The 13,714-nt window shown below is 38.7% G+C and overlaps 1 protein-coding gene across 3 annotated transcripts in view; it reads right to left on the bottom strand.

The window, feature by feature from the left end:
- Nucleotides 1-13,634, bottom strand: part of EDRF1 (erythroid differentiation regulatory factor 1) — a 28,511-nt gene extending 14,877 nt beyond the window's left edge. The window contains exons 1-12 of one of the 3 annotated variants that reach the window (XM_055721161.1): nt 13,451-13,634; nt 12,497-12,705; nt 10,956-11,022; nt 9,907-10,032; nt 9,273-9,397; nt 8,666-8,825; nt 7,315-7,416; nt 6,901-7,022; nt 5,807-5,918; nt 4,643-4,790; nt 4,460-4,568; nt 4,023-4,134 (exon numbers count right to left, since the gene is read on the bottom strand). In XM_055721161.1, coding sequence (XP_055577136.1) covers nt 4,023-4,134; nt 4,460-4,568; nt 4,643-4,790; nt 5,807-5,918; nt 6,901-7,022; nt 7,315-7,416; nt 8,666-8,825; nt 9,273-9,397; nt 9,907-10,032; nt 10,956-11,022; nt 12,497-12,705; nt 13,451-13,516 — 1,458 coding nt within the window. In that variant the 5' untranslated portion in view covers nt 13,517-13,634. Of the gene's footprint in view, nt 1-4,022; nt 4,135-4,459; nt 4,569-4,642; nt 4,791-5,806; nt 5,919-6,900; nt 7,023-7,314; nt 7,417-8,665; nt 8,826-9,272; nt 9,398-9,906; nt 10,033-10,955; nt 11,023-12,496; nt 12,706-13,450 lie in introns of those variants that run through there. The other 2 variants (XM_055721162.1, XM_055721163.1) reach the window with 2 other exon arrangements.
- Between the last annotated feature and the right edge of the window lie 80 nt (nt 13,635-13,714).

Raw genomic sequence — 13,714 nt, 5'->3', positions numbered from 1 at the left:
ATGACCATATCCTTGAGCACTGAACTTTAAAGAATATTTAAGGAACAAAGGCTTGCAGACAGTATGTTGTTAAATATCCATATATGTGCATGCAGACCCTGCAATCAAGCTTGCCCACACTTGGCTTCATCCCCCACGTTACAAGGTCTTTATGTCATTTTGTAAGCGAGGGTGTAAAGGTAAAATTTGGAACACAGACCACCTTGGGCCAAGACAGCTTTAGTTTGTTTAAAAAAAAAAAAAAAAAAAAAAAGAAAAAGAAGTAAGGGCAGCTCTATCACACTATTCTATTCTTTTCAGCACCACCCTAAAAACTTGTTTATTCACATCTTTTGAGGATTGTCTCAAACAGCAGTTATGCTGCCTTCCAGAGAAGCTTTTACCTCCTCCACTTTTGTTCTAACTCACACAAAAAAAGGCAAAATCTGCTGTAAGAGAAAAACCCAGCAGCTATCTTAGTTGACAGTAAGGGGGTATTTATCCCTTCTCTTCTCTGGACTGCTGCTGCATGGAGAAAAATGGAGTAATGAAAACTATGTTCTGGTAGGGATAAGCATTCAGGGGGTCTGCATTTAATTTCTTCCTGCTTCAGTTTATACACTGCCAGAGTTTCAGAATATGTCAGTGAATGAGCTCTTAGATATAAACATTTAAAAGCTATGCTGTAGCAGCAGCAGCATGCACAGTACTAACAGTTTAGAGCGTGAAGAAATCAATTTCAGCTTCTCCAAAAACAAAGAACACACTGGAACTGACAACCATAACAGATGTAAATTGAAACTCAAGGGGTCAAACATGAAAACAGCACACAAATGGGATATACTTGTAGAGGTAACTAGCTTGCTTTTTATAGTGAGAAAACAAATAAAACTATATAGTAAGTCAGGAGAAATACAATGCACACTGGCAACAGCCTAAAACAAGGAGCATTACACCCCCTGCTTCAGTTTGGTTTTATACAGAAATAAAAAGCCTTGAGGCAAGATGTACCAAAGTTCAACCTCATTTCTTGCCTAAGTGTACTACGCAGTCCTGTACATGTTGCTCCATAACCTCCTCCCATTCCATTCAAAAAGAGACTGAACACAAACAGCTGAAAGCCAACCTGGTCCAGCATCAGACTGCACTCCAGAACATTTCAACACACCCATCAAAGACTAAGTCAGCAAGATGAGAAATATGTATACACACTATACACACATACACATACTTTTTTCCTCTAAGAAAAGTGCTTAGAGAAAAGGTTATTTTGGAACCATAACACACACCTAACAATTAAACCAGTAAGAACAATACAATAATAAACCTTACAGTAAGTGTTAAGCCCTTTTCTTGCTACCTCAAGTTTTCAAGTAAACTGAACTCTTGCTCAGACAGCTCTCACACTCCTATCACTAAGAATTCTGACACTAAGAGACGAGTCAAGTCTGCCAAGAAAATTGGATCAGATTTAGTTAAAAAAAAAAAAAACACACAGAAAAACCAAAACACAAACCAAACACAAATATATGCCTTGAAGTGACCTGCTTTTGTGCACCTGGTCCCCAAACTGGAATGAACAATTTTGATAAGTGCTTAGGCTCCACCTTAAATCACTGACTCTTGTGTAGCTCCAGGAAAACACTAAGGAACAGCTTTCAGGTTTGGCCTTTTGCATTTAGGCACCTTAGGAAGGATGTAACAGCCAAAAGACTTGCATTACTGCTTCATGCACACACAGAGTGATTACGTCAAGGCCTAAGTTCTAGAACACATTTTTACACTGAAATCTCTGGCTTCTGAGACGCCTTTTCCCCCCCCCCCAATGCTGAACAAGTGTTGGGTGAAGGACGTGCGATTAACTCCCCTGATATGCACCTTGGTGATTCATAACTCCTGCATTTTACTTCCTGAACATTCAGAATATGAAAAAGTGTCAAGAGTAATTTCTAAAGCAGTGGGGTAGCCAGGGAATAGGGGGAAGAAAAAAAAAAGTGACAAAAAAACCTGCGCCCACGCTGCCGCCTTCTGCTTCCCAACATCTTCTCTACTTCTGACTTCAAAAAAGGTACTACATGTAAATAGTGGGCTTCAGTGGCATTACAACAGCACTGTTACTTACAGTTCCTGCTTCTGGCAATAAAGGGCATGTTCCAGTTCCTGGTTCTGCTGGAATCTAGTGAGATTGGACCAGAATACAGTCCAGCAATTTCATACAAAATGGAACTGAGATACAATTTCCCCACAGTAGCCATGCTATATCATGTAAGCATGTTAAGTAACCCTCCATCAGAACAGCAACCTTTCGGCATTAGCCATTTGGGTGAACTGCCAACCAAACAACATTTTACACTTCTTGTGTATTTTTGGAGGGCTTTTTGCTTTGTTAAAAAAAAAAAAAACACACAAAAAAAAACCAGCGCTCAGAAAATTACTCATTTTACCAGGCCGCTTTCTGAACCAGTATACAGCTGCTGAGAGAAAGTAAAAGAGGCCACCACTGTGCAGGAGTATGAATTCCATTAACCTACTCAAGTAAGGACTCTCTCCTGCCCTATTAAAGAGTTACTTAGAATTAAAAAAAAAACATATAGGAAAGGGAAAGCGATTCTAGCCTGATCAAGTTCAGAAAAGAATAAAAACCAGCTGTTAAAGAGTATTACCTGTTCTAAAAGCTTGTAGATCACAAGAAGCAAACAACGGAAGGATCTCATGCAAGCAAAAAAACCCACCAATTTTCAAGAGCTTCTAACGGGATTTTGAGAGCTTCCCACAACTTCAGAAGGAGTCTACAAAATACTTATGAATTGTATTTAAAGTAGATAACAAGAGGAGACATGGCATGTATTAGTTGAACTAATATTTTTCACATGACGTTTTTGAGATCAATTTTCAGTTGAAAACAGCTTAAATCTAGACCACTTACATGTAAATGAAGACAAACTTTGGATTAGATTTTAGTTTCAGTACAGGTATTTCTTTTTTACATGTATAATGTGTTGCCTATAAATAGTATTAAGTTACCATGCTGGTGTGCTGTAGCCTGCACAAAGCAGCTCCTGCCTGATAAACTTCCAAGCCTCCTGTCTTTTGGTTAAGCATATTGATAGCATTCTGAACCTACAGATTTCTCAATTTAAGACAAGGAAAAGATTGTGAATAGACTTAGTCAAAATACCAATGAGAAAGTAGCACACTCCCTTATCTTCTGCAATGAAAAAAGAAGCTAGCACATCTGGCAGCAGTAATACTTTAAGACATACACATGTTCCCTACCTCCCTAAACTTTAATAAACTACTTGTCTGACAGAGCAATTGGATTCCTGTCTTTCTTCGAAAAGAACCAGAATCAACTATGTGGAATAAAGGTCAGTACAGCTTCACCTTCTTTTCATTACTTACTGCTTCTGAAACTACAGAGCATCAAGGTACCAAAGGCTGACACAAGGTCTAATGAAGAGGTAAGAGTTTGAGGTTCTTTTCCTGACTCTCCCATCTATCACAGAATAGTTGAGGTTGGAAGGAACCCCTTGAGACGGCCTAGCCCAGCCCAACCCCCCTGGCTCAAAGCAGGTGGCTCAGGTCCACATCCAGTTGGGCTTTTTGTACCTCAAAGGATAGAGACTCTGTAACCTCTCCGGTTAACCTATCCCAACATTCAGCCACCTTCAGAGTAAAAACATTCTTATATTCACACTTTACACTGTCCAGCTAAGATCTACCTTAGCACCTGTATAGCTTCCAAGCACAAAAGGACTCCTCGGGAATGAAAGCAAGAGAGCAAATGTAATGACAAGTTCCTTTTTAGAGCAGGACAGAAGCAACATTACATAGCAATGCATGTCAGTGAAGGCTACGGCTTAGAAATTTATTTGTGCTTAAAGAAGCCCCAGAGTATTTTTTTCTTTTAAGTTTATAAATTAATTATAGTTTTCTCCCTTGCAAGGAAAGGAGGAAGTACCACACAATATATTACTAGGTGTATTACGATGACAGCATTTATTATATTTACAAAAAGTTACAAGAAAACATGCAATTCTTACTTGAGGATGTCTGCCATTGTCCAATAACTTAAGACAATTCAGGAGCAATGTCCTGATAGTGCCATAGTGTTTCTTGTTCTGGTTTTTCTTCAGCATCATATTGCAAGCAACTCTAGAAGAAGGTTGAACAAAATCATGTATCACAGAATAATTTCTTTGTGCTAGAAGAACTGTAAATGTACCCAGATGCAAATGTAGATCTCCCAGACTTTATGATGGGTCTACAAGACGTACTTAGCAAGAGTGTAGTTTACACTGAGAAATGGTGAACAGAAGAAAGTCTGGTTTGATTTTGTAGGACTGCGGCTTACCAAGCTTATGTGTAAAAGACTACTTTCATTTAATGCATTTTTTAATTGTAATGTACTTTTTGGTCTCAATTCTTAATACAACTGCACCAAGAACTAAATATTACAACAAAAACTATAAAAACTTACTTGTACAGAAGAATTGCCACAGGCATTGTAAAAGGGTTTTGGTATTTGTCTTCTGTCTCTTCACAAAGCGTGGTTAGGTCATAAAGCTTTACTATATCACTCCCACTTGCTGAAAGGTAAGACCTTTCATTAATCAACCTCGCATTAACATAAAGCTCTTCAAACAGATCTAAATCTACTTACCTTTAAACAACCAATAAGTATGTCCTTCTTTGGTGCAATTTGATTTCAGAAAAGATAAGATATTTTGAGCAATATCTTTTATCACTTTGGTAGAAAAATTTGAGTTTTCCAAATTGGGAATATCTTCAGTCTTGATCATTTCATATTTCTGCAAGGAATGTATCAAGATCAGGAGGGTTTTCTGCTACCTACCTCCCCAAAAATCTATAGAGCAGTGTCTCTACCAACTGCTAAAAGAAACAAAAGGCTACTATTTGATACAGCGTCATGATAAATTGAGTTAATTTCTATGATTTACTTTAAAAGCAAGCACATCTTGATTACACTACTCAGTAAGAGCTTTAAAAAGCTTTTAAACATCACTTCTGTGACAAACATGGTAACTGGAGAATAAAAGGTGAAAAAACAGTAAAGGTGCAAAATCTAACTATATTTGGGATAGACTTTTTAGTGGTGCCTGTAGCAATAGGACAAGGGGTAATGTTTTTAAACTGAAAGAGGGTAGATTTACATCAGGTGTTAGGACAAAATTCTTGACTGCAAGGGTGGCGAGATACTGGAACAGGTTGCCCAGAGAAGTTGTGGATGCCCCAGTCCCTGGAAGTGTTTAAGGCCAGGTTGGACAGGGCTTGGAGCAACCTGGTCTACTGGAAGGTGTCACTGCCCATGGCAGGGGGTTGGAATGAGATGATCTTTGAAGGTGCCTTCCAACCCAAACCATTCTACGTCTACTTCGATGAAACCCAGTCAGCCTAGTAAGCAACTATACACTATCAGGTACAACAGAAACTCAGCTGATACGTGTGGTCTACTGCAAAATAATCAAACTAAAGTTTAAAAAGCATGCATCTACCTTGACAAGTGAACACTACAGATTTTAAGATGCAAGAAACATTATTTCTGCTGCTACATTTTTTATTTTTGCCTTCATTCATACATCAGGGAAAGAAGGAATCTTGCATGCATGGGAGGGAGAGGAATAAAGAGCATAGTATTTTTTAGTGGCTGTTGCAAGCTGTGTAGATACTTCTCATTCTGCAATAAAGGATTTTTGTAAATCTTTCTGTCAGAGCAGTAAGATTTTAAAGAGATCTGTTACAACTGGAGCAATTTCAGAAACAGAAGAACAGATTAACCATGCATAGTGCGAAGTGCCAGACTTACCTGAACAATGCCATTAACATGAAAGCACATCACAAGCTCTGGTACATTGCATATTAAGTTGTCCAACCAATAGTCAATTCCTGTCAGCACATTTATTGGCTTGTTGTTATCCCTAAGAATAAGTAATTCTCATGTTATTTAAGTATTTACTCTTCAGAAAATACTATGGATGTTTACCAATGGGATTTAGATTTGAGTCACCTGAGAGTGGATGGATACTAAAACAATTATTTGTGGCTTGTTATAACAATGAATTATATCAAACACAATAGATGTACCAATCTCTCCAATGAAATACACTCACATTCCCTCAACAATTTTGAATTTTTACCTGCACATATACTGAAACTTAACAAGCTTCAGATGTCACACTACTACCAAGATAATAAGTACCTATTAAGTAATACTAAAGGAATGGCAATATTAACTGCAACTAATTATAGCGCAAGCTTTCTCACAGACCTTCCAACGTTCCTTGCAAAGCAAGTGTAAATTCCTATACGTGTCTTAAAAAGACAACAAATATACCGACCAAGTTTCAAGTTTCTACTCATTCTTTGCCTATGCATAGGCAGGAACAGAAAGACTAGTAATCAAGTGATCAGCAGAAAGTATTAGTGAACAGTAAGACAGAACTTAGAAATACTATAATCACAAGTTTTAGGTATTTATACCCAACTAGAAGTTACCGAAATTCAGAATCCCAAGAGGAGAAATACTACTGCTCTGTTTTATAAAATTAGCAATAGAATAAAACTAAGGGCTAGATATACAGGAGTGTTTTAACACTCAGCATTCTCACTGAAGTCAGGAAAGGTTGCAAACCACAAGTACTTTCAAATAAAGGTTTACTTAGAGCCAGAAAAAGATCAGCAGAGCATCTCAAGTCACAGTGCAGTGGCATGGCATTGGGACTCCATTTCTGTTTTTCTGCACTTCACAATGCCATCACCACTTAAGTCTAAAGTACAAATTTTATTCTTTAAACTGCATGTAAAAATTGAGTGAGTCAAACAATGCAGATAGCTAAAGAGGAAGCAAAGCAACAAGTCAATCAAGGCTGGCATACGTATCTCATTAACTTCAAAACTCACCTGAGACGCAAGCTCACAGCAGGGTATCTCCCACCTCCAAATATAGGCATATTTGATCCTACTAACATGTGGATATCTTCAAAAGTCCACAAGATATTACGAACAAAGTCATTTTTAAGTCCCTTCATTAAGAGAGAAAAAACTGGTCTATAAAGCACTACTATAAAACTTGCTCTCTATGATACTCTGTGGAATTATGAGAAAGCGAGAAGCAAAAGCAGCAAATAAAAGACAGCACAGAATGAACTAGGCTACGCATTCACATTAACTTAAAAGACTGAGATTGCAAATGCCACAAAAACTACTTCTACAGGGGACTTAGTTTTTCTCTCTGTTCCAATTTAGACCAAATTTTTAAATGGTTGATTAAATTGGGGGTTCAGTGTTTGAGCTCAAATTTCACATATAGCATACCTGACTGTTTTCCCCGTCATTGAACAAAGTAGTCAGGTTTTGTTCTTTGGGGGCTGAGGCCACATGCCCCACTATATATGAGGGTTCAAGAGGCACACTACCCTGTGAAAAGCACAAGGATAAGGAGTGATTCTGCTGCTGAGGTAAAGTTAGGCCATTAAAAAAAAATATCTGAACAACAAAAGCATAGAAGGGAAAAACCTTTACCTCTAATATCTTTAAATAAATATGCACTAAACTACAAAAAACCTCTAGTCAGCGACTAGAATACTTCTTTTCTATAGGTAGTACCAAAATTTTAGATTTTATATTCTCAGAGGCTTCGGAAAGAAATCAGAAAATTTAAAGAAACTCTTTATTACCCCAGAGTCAGCACCAGATTATCATTCTCCAGAAGTAAAACCTCTATCCCAATTAGTAAATTAAAGAAAATGACACTGTACAAATGCACAATAGCTCCTTTATGATAAACAGTCTGGTTTAGGCAATAGCTCCTCAAGAAGGCAGAAGAGAGAAGTATAAAGCTTCCAAGTACTGAAATATTTCACCACTTGAAACTATTACTAGACCACAACATATGAGGTTACAATTTTATGGATAACATAGCTTAGAGCCTTCCTAAGTTAGCTGACAGTCATTTGGCATACCAGTTGGTAGTCTAAGCATAACTATAGCATCATCATTATACTAATGTAGACTGAATACAACAGATCTTTCAACTTCTCAAACATTAAATCAATTCCTGTATTGTATTACTCAAAAACGCCAGGAATTAAGTTTTCATAAATAAGCTTAGCCACTGACTGAAACCCTAGAATCAGGGCCTAATAATGATTGCAGTTTGTTGCAGAATTACTGCAACATCTCCCCTTTCCACTTCGATAATCTCATAGCAAGTATCTGTAAATGTTGCTTAGTTGTTTACAAGCATTTTCACAGATCTTAATTTTCTTCTTCACCTAATAAATTCAGGGCCACAACAGATTCATTTACATGGCAAATTTAAAAAGAAAGGCCAAGACCTGATATTCAGAAGGTGTGCATGGAAACCTAAGATTTTCCTACTTTTACATAAAGTCATTGATGACTACTCCAAGCCAAATGTTTTGCTTCTCAAAAATGTGTAGATAAATATGTATTTAGTATTACAGTGACAGAAAAAAATACTTCTGAAATTCAGAGCTCTGAAACACCGGCATAAGCTAAACCGCACATACTGCCAAGTTCTTCTTTCTAACGCCTTAGTTAATTTATTTCAGCAGAGAGTTCTGCAGCAGCACTTTTGAAAACCTTTCAATATATATGCCTCTACAAAAACTAAGGTGCCATTTAAAACATCATACACACTAACCTGGTTAGAGGCACCCGGATCTTCAGATAATGAAGAAGGCATTTCAAAAGGAGCTGGCCAAGAGGCCCTTCCTGCTTCATCACTCTCACCTGAAACAGGACCCTCCTGGTGCTGTTTTGAAGTGGAAGGAACAGGCTGAGCAGCTCCATCACCATTAATGCTGACAAAGGAACATTAAAAAGTTCAGTTGACAGTATGCACAGAGATTCGTTTTACAATTGCTATATTTGATGCACTGTTCTCAAAGAATGACTTTGCTATATGGACAATTTGTTCATTGCTCAAAGTTTTAACAAAATTACAGCAGGTGTCACTATCTTAACTTGGACATTTGAAGTTGTTCTTCCCTCAGCGAAATACTGAGATATGTAGTTAACTAAGTCATACTGTTTATTTTACTCTTCAGTACTTTAATTTTACTTTAAAATAGTTCAATTTCTGTTAAAACATTTGCATTATTTCCTGATCTTATCCCTCAATTTCATCTGTATAAGGATAAATCAGTAAATATGACAACCCAAAATATAATTTTAACATTTACTTCAAGACAAGAAACCAGGCAAAAGTAAGATGTGCAGCATCAAGATTCATGCAGACATAAGGTTACCTGTAATACAAAAATTTAGAAAGTATAGCCTTCTGGTACCAATGTTCTTTACTCTTCTTTTTTCGTTGCCACTTCTGATCAATCAGCCTTTGATAAAACTCTTTCAGCCATGTCCAGTCCCCTGTCTAGGCAGTACCATAAATACAAAATTAATATCAAAAAGCATCCGTGAAATAAACCAAGAGCCTTATTAACTTATGAATACTCATCCACAACAACAAGAGAAACCCAGAATTACTTCACAGCTAAAGTCTTGAATTGGTCATTTATTGAAAAAGTATCTTCTAGAAAAGTAACATTCTTATTGAAAAGCTGACTGCACTAGAAAGTCAGATACATAGTAAGAGGTTCCACAGTTACAAATACTGTGTATTAATAATAAAATAAAAGAGTATAGCAATACTGAAATAATTATAGGAAAGTGGGACATGGAATTTTAATCCTACAGTACCATAAATATAGGACATCAGAAGCAGTTTGTGGGTAAACCAATTGCTGCAGAATAGAGGAACTTTTGTACTCACATATGGCTCTCAGGAATTCCAATATATACATGCTTTCTTGCTGGCTACACTGTTATTGAAATAATACATTCTGACCATACGACATACTTAACAAAAACCAAACAGTTAACCTGAGATGATCTCATGAAGAGTTCTTGAATATCTAGCTCATCCAACAAAAGCGTCCGCCCAATGCGATGTACTGCCATGCTCACATGTGACTTGCTATAAGGTATTTTCAGAAGTTTTTTAATATTCTTGCAGGAGAAAAAGAGAACAAAGATAATATTCAATATAATTATAATACACTGTAAGACAATTCCTCGGAAATTCTAAGCAAAGAATAAACTAGAAACATTGGAGAGGGATGAGCAGGCAAATAAAACCTTATAGTGCCAGTGATTTTAAGAAGGCCATTTCACAGGAAGTTGCATTTGTTGAGGTCAGAGAAGATAAGTAACGATGATGAAGAGATCAGTATAAACCACACAGGTGGTTTAAACATGATCTCTCTTTGGATCATCACAACCACATGTGACAAAATGGACGGTTTTGATTTTAAACAATCCAAGCAAGTGGATGGTTTGGATTTTAAAACCTTATCTTCACCACAGGAATACCAACACTTTGTCAGGTATCTGGAGGAATCTGGACAAAGACCTAATTTTGAATAAAAATCTGCCAAACATCAACACTGAGGCAGCAAATGAGTATGTATATTTCCTCTTCTGAATAGCCTCATCTGAATTCTACAGATATTACCAGCACCAAAAAAGCTGGCAAAAATTAGAGGAAAGAGGAAGTAGATTGGAGAGTGGGTATCTCTTCTAGATAAGAATAGAAAAAACTTAATAGAGAGTAATAATTTACATCAAAATAGCTAATTTCAAACACACAAGACGACTACATTGCAAGGTTGACGTGCTGCATTCATTACACTGCATATTTTAATCAAAGGTTATTTGCAGGAATACACAGGAAATAATAATTTTCATCTCTACATCCCTTATTCAGTGATCGCAGCTCCCTTAAATGACAGACCAAGTCAGGGGATCTGTTTGTATTTCACTAGGGGACCTTTACTTGTCCTCAAAGGACACAAAGATGACAGAAGCCAAGACAGGAACTTAAAATAAGGTTTATACAACGTAAGAGTTTGAATGATAGGACTTATACATACCTCTGAATCAGACACAACATCTACATCATTTCCAACTGAGTCAATGAAGTCATATGCCATCCCAAAGCTATTTAGAAAATAATACAAGTTTAGACAAATGCAACGTGGCATTAGAGATCTGGTTTTTTAAGCTTATTAAATATTTGTAAGTTTTTCCTTCATAAAAAACCAGAAGTCTAGGTAAATGTTACCAGGTATAATAACATCTAAAGTGAATTAACAAAATCATATCATTTTCACATTCAACAAGTTCTTCAAAAGGTACCCTTGGACGTGCTTAGATCCAATTGCAAGACATTCTAAAAGGTAGTTTAAGTTTTGTTGAAATCAGGAAAATTGGAACTATTCAAAGTGTTTGTTAAGAGAGCTATGGGAAATTAGAAAAATTGAGTTGTTTTTTTTATTGAACACTAAAAACAAAAACAGTTTTTCAAAGAGTTTCTCTTTAAGGCATTAAGCACCTTAAATAGTTTCATTTTAGCAGCTGTCATTTCATTTTACCTCTTATTTATATTTTCTGAAACTGGCCTAGATTCTGTAACAGACAAAATATGGTTGTATCTTCATCCACCCTCATTAAGGCCTCTCTAAATTATAAGCTGAACAGAATAGAATATTTTAACATACAGATCAGTCTCTAAAATTAAACCAGATATTACCATAACCCAAAAAAATACATGATGTGCAAGCATCTGAAGCTATACCTTCAGTATTAGCTTTCTGATACTAACACTAGAGAGATTGAACTGCCAAAATCTATTTGACAAACAAACATGGTACCTAAAATAAATAGGAAAAAGTCAGAGCCCTGAGTAACATGTTACTCTGCTCAAAAACGTGCATCTCCTAAAACAGATCATGAGGATCTAAACATAGACCCTCCACAAACTGTTCAATTTCACTAACTAGTTGACTTAGTGTGAATTTGCTTGTTCAGCACAGGATTTAAACCTATTTACAAACACTCAGAACTCAACTTATCCAACTATTTAACATCCATACTGAAAGGTAACACTGCTTTTTGGTTTTGCTTCTTATTTCACCTTCTGTGTTCACTCCCGACATGACTACCAAGTGTCTTTTGCCATTAGTTAGCCAGGTCCAGTTTCTAAAGATCCAGAAGAAGTATAAATTGGCTCTGTAACTTTCAAGGTGAACCACCTTTGTTCCATTTTCGCCTGCTATCAAAAGCGGAATGGCTGGCTTAGCCAGACTACCTTGGTTTTGGCCAATTGACAACAGTCAACCAGGGAAGAACATGAGGGCTGTTTGACTGTCTCAGGCAAGGTGTCAACATGCACTTTAAAAAAATAATAATCAACAGCATTTCCAGCATCATTAATCATTTACAAAGGAGACAAGATTATAGCACACAGGCAAGAACTAAGGATGAAAAAGCAGAGGGAGTACAGTGAAAAAAAAAGCAATAGCTAGTTGCTATGGTAAAGCCTGTACTTTACACTTAGAATTACATAGTGTCAAGTCAACTACTAGAATTATTCTTAAAGGCCTGGAAAAAAATAGTGCCTGCTCTTATTTACCTTGAAAACGGTTTACTTTTTTTGTTGTTGCCAAGAATGGTTGTACCCGCCGGTCCCAGCTTTGCGCTCTCACGTAACCAGTTGGCAGGTGGAAGTTTCAGGTCTGTTTTCTCCTGAAGACGGGCAAACGCTGCCTGTGGCGGGGCAGAGGAGTATTTCACCACAGCACTGCTCTTCACCTCATTGCCTCCGAGAAACAACACCGAGCCCTGGTTTTCAAAGAAAAAAAGTATTTTGTTTATCATAGACAACAGCAGTTGAAACTACCTGATTATCAGTTATTTTTCATGGTAAGTGATCAAAGCCCCCGTCCTGCACTTGCTCCCAACTTTCTCCCACATATACGCTCATGAGTATTTTAGTTACCCCGACTCCAATGCTTGCACCAAGCACACATCCCACTTTAGGGCTAAGGCGTGATTAAGGCTGGCTCCCCACAGAAGGTGGAAAATCAACCGTAATTCCCACTAATGCCTCAAAAGTTTGTGTGCTAAGAAAGACCAACACGAAAGCCAACCTCACTCGGTACGCACGCCTTACCACTGCGCGTTCCCCCTCAAATACAGCCCAACGCAGCTGCCAGCTCGTGCAAAGAGCTTTGAACCGGCACACGGTAAGGGAAAAACAGATCCACAGGACACTATTTATGTAAATACAAGGCAGCACGCTGCACTTAAACATAACAACAGAAATACTGCTCACAATTATAGCTTAATCATAATTAGTACGTTCCCTCCTGTACTCCAGCCCTCCCAGCAGCATTCCCTGACCCGCCCGACCGGCGGGCGGACACCCGCCAAACACCCCTGTGGGCGGTGGTACAGCCCCGCCCGACCGCCGAGCCCGCCGCCGCCCCCCGCGCCTCAGCCGGGCCGCCCGCGGCACCGGGGCGGCGCCAGGGCCCCCTCCCGCTACGGCTGCCGGGCACAGACGCGCCCCCCCCCGCGCCGTCACCTGCTTAGGCTCCTCCGCGTCTCCCCTCAGAGAAGCGGCGGCCCCCACAACGCGGAGCTCCTCCATTTTCCACTCGCCTGCCGGGGCCGGCCCGTGCGGGGCCAGGGCCGGGGCCGGGCGAGCGGCGCGGAGGCGCTGCAGGCCCCTGTCAGCGCCCGCTGCCGGCGGGGGGGCGGGCAGCGCGCCGGCTCGGGAGCAGCCACCTCTCGCGACACTTACGGACAAGTCCCGCGGGGCCCTGTGGGCGGAGCAAGGGGGCTCTGG

The sequence above is a fragment of the Falco cherrug genome, chromosome 9, assembly GCF_023634085.1.
Source record: "Falco cherrug isolate bFalChe1 chromosome 9, bFalChe1.pri, whole genome shotgun sequence".
NCBI classification, from domain to species: Eukaryota; Metazoa; Chordata; class Aves; order Falconiformes; family Falconidae; genus Falco; species Falco cherrug.
This window is presented reverse-complemented; position numbering and strand designations above follow the sequence as displayed.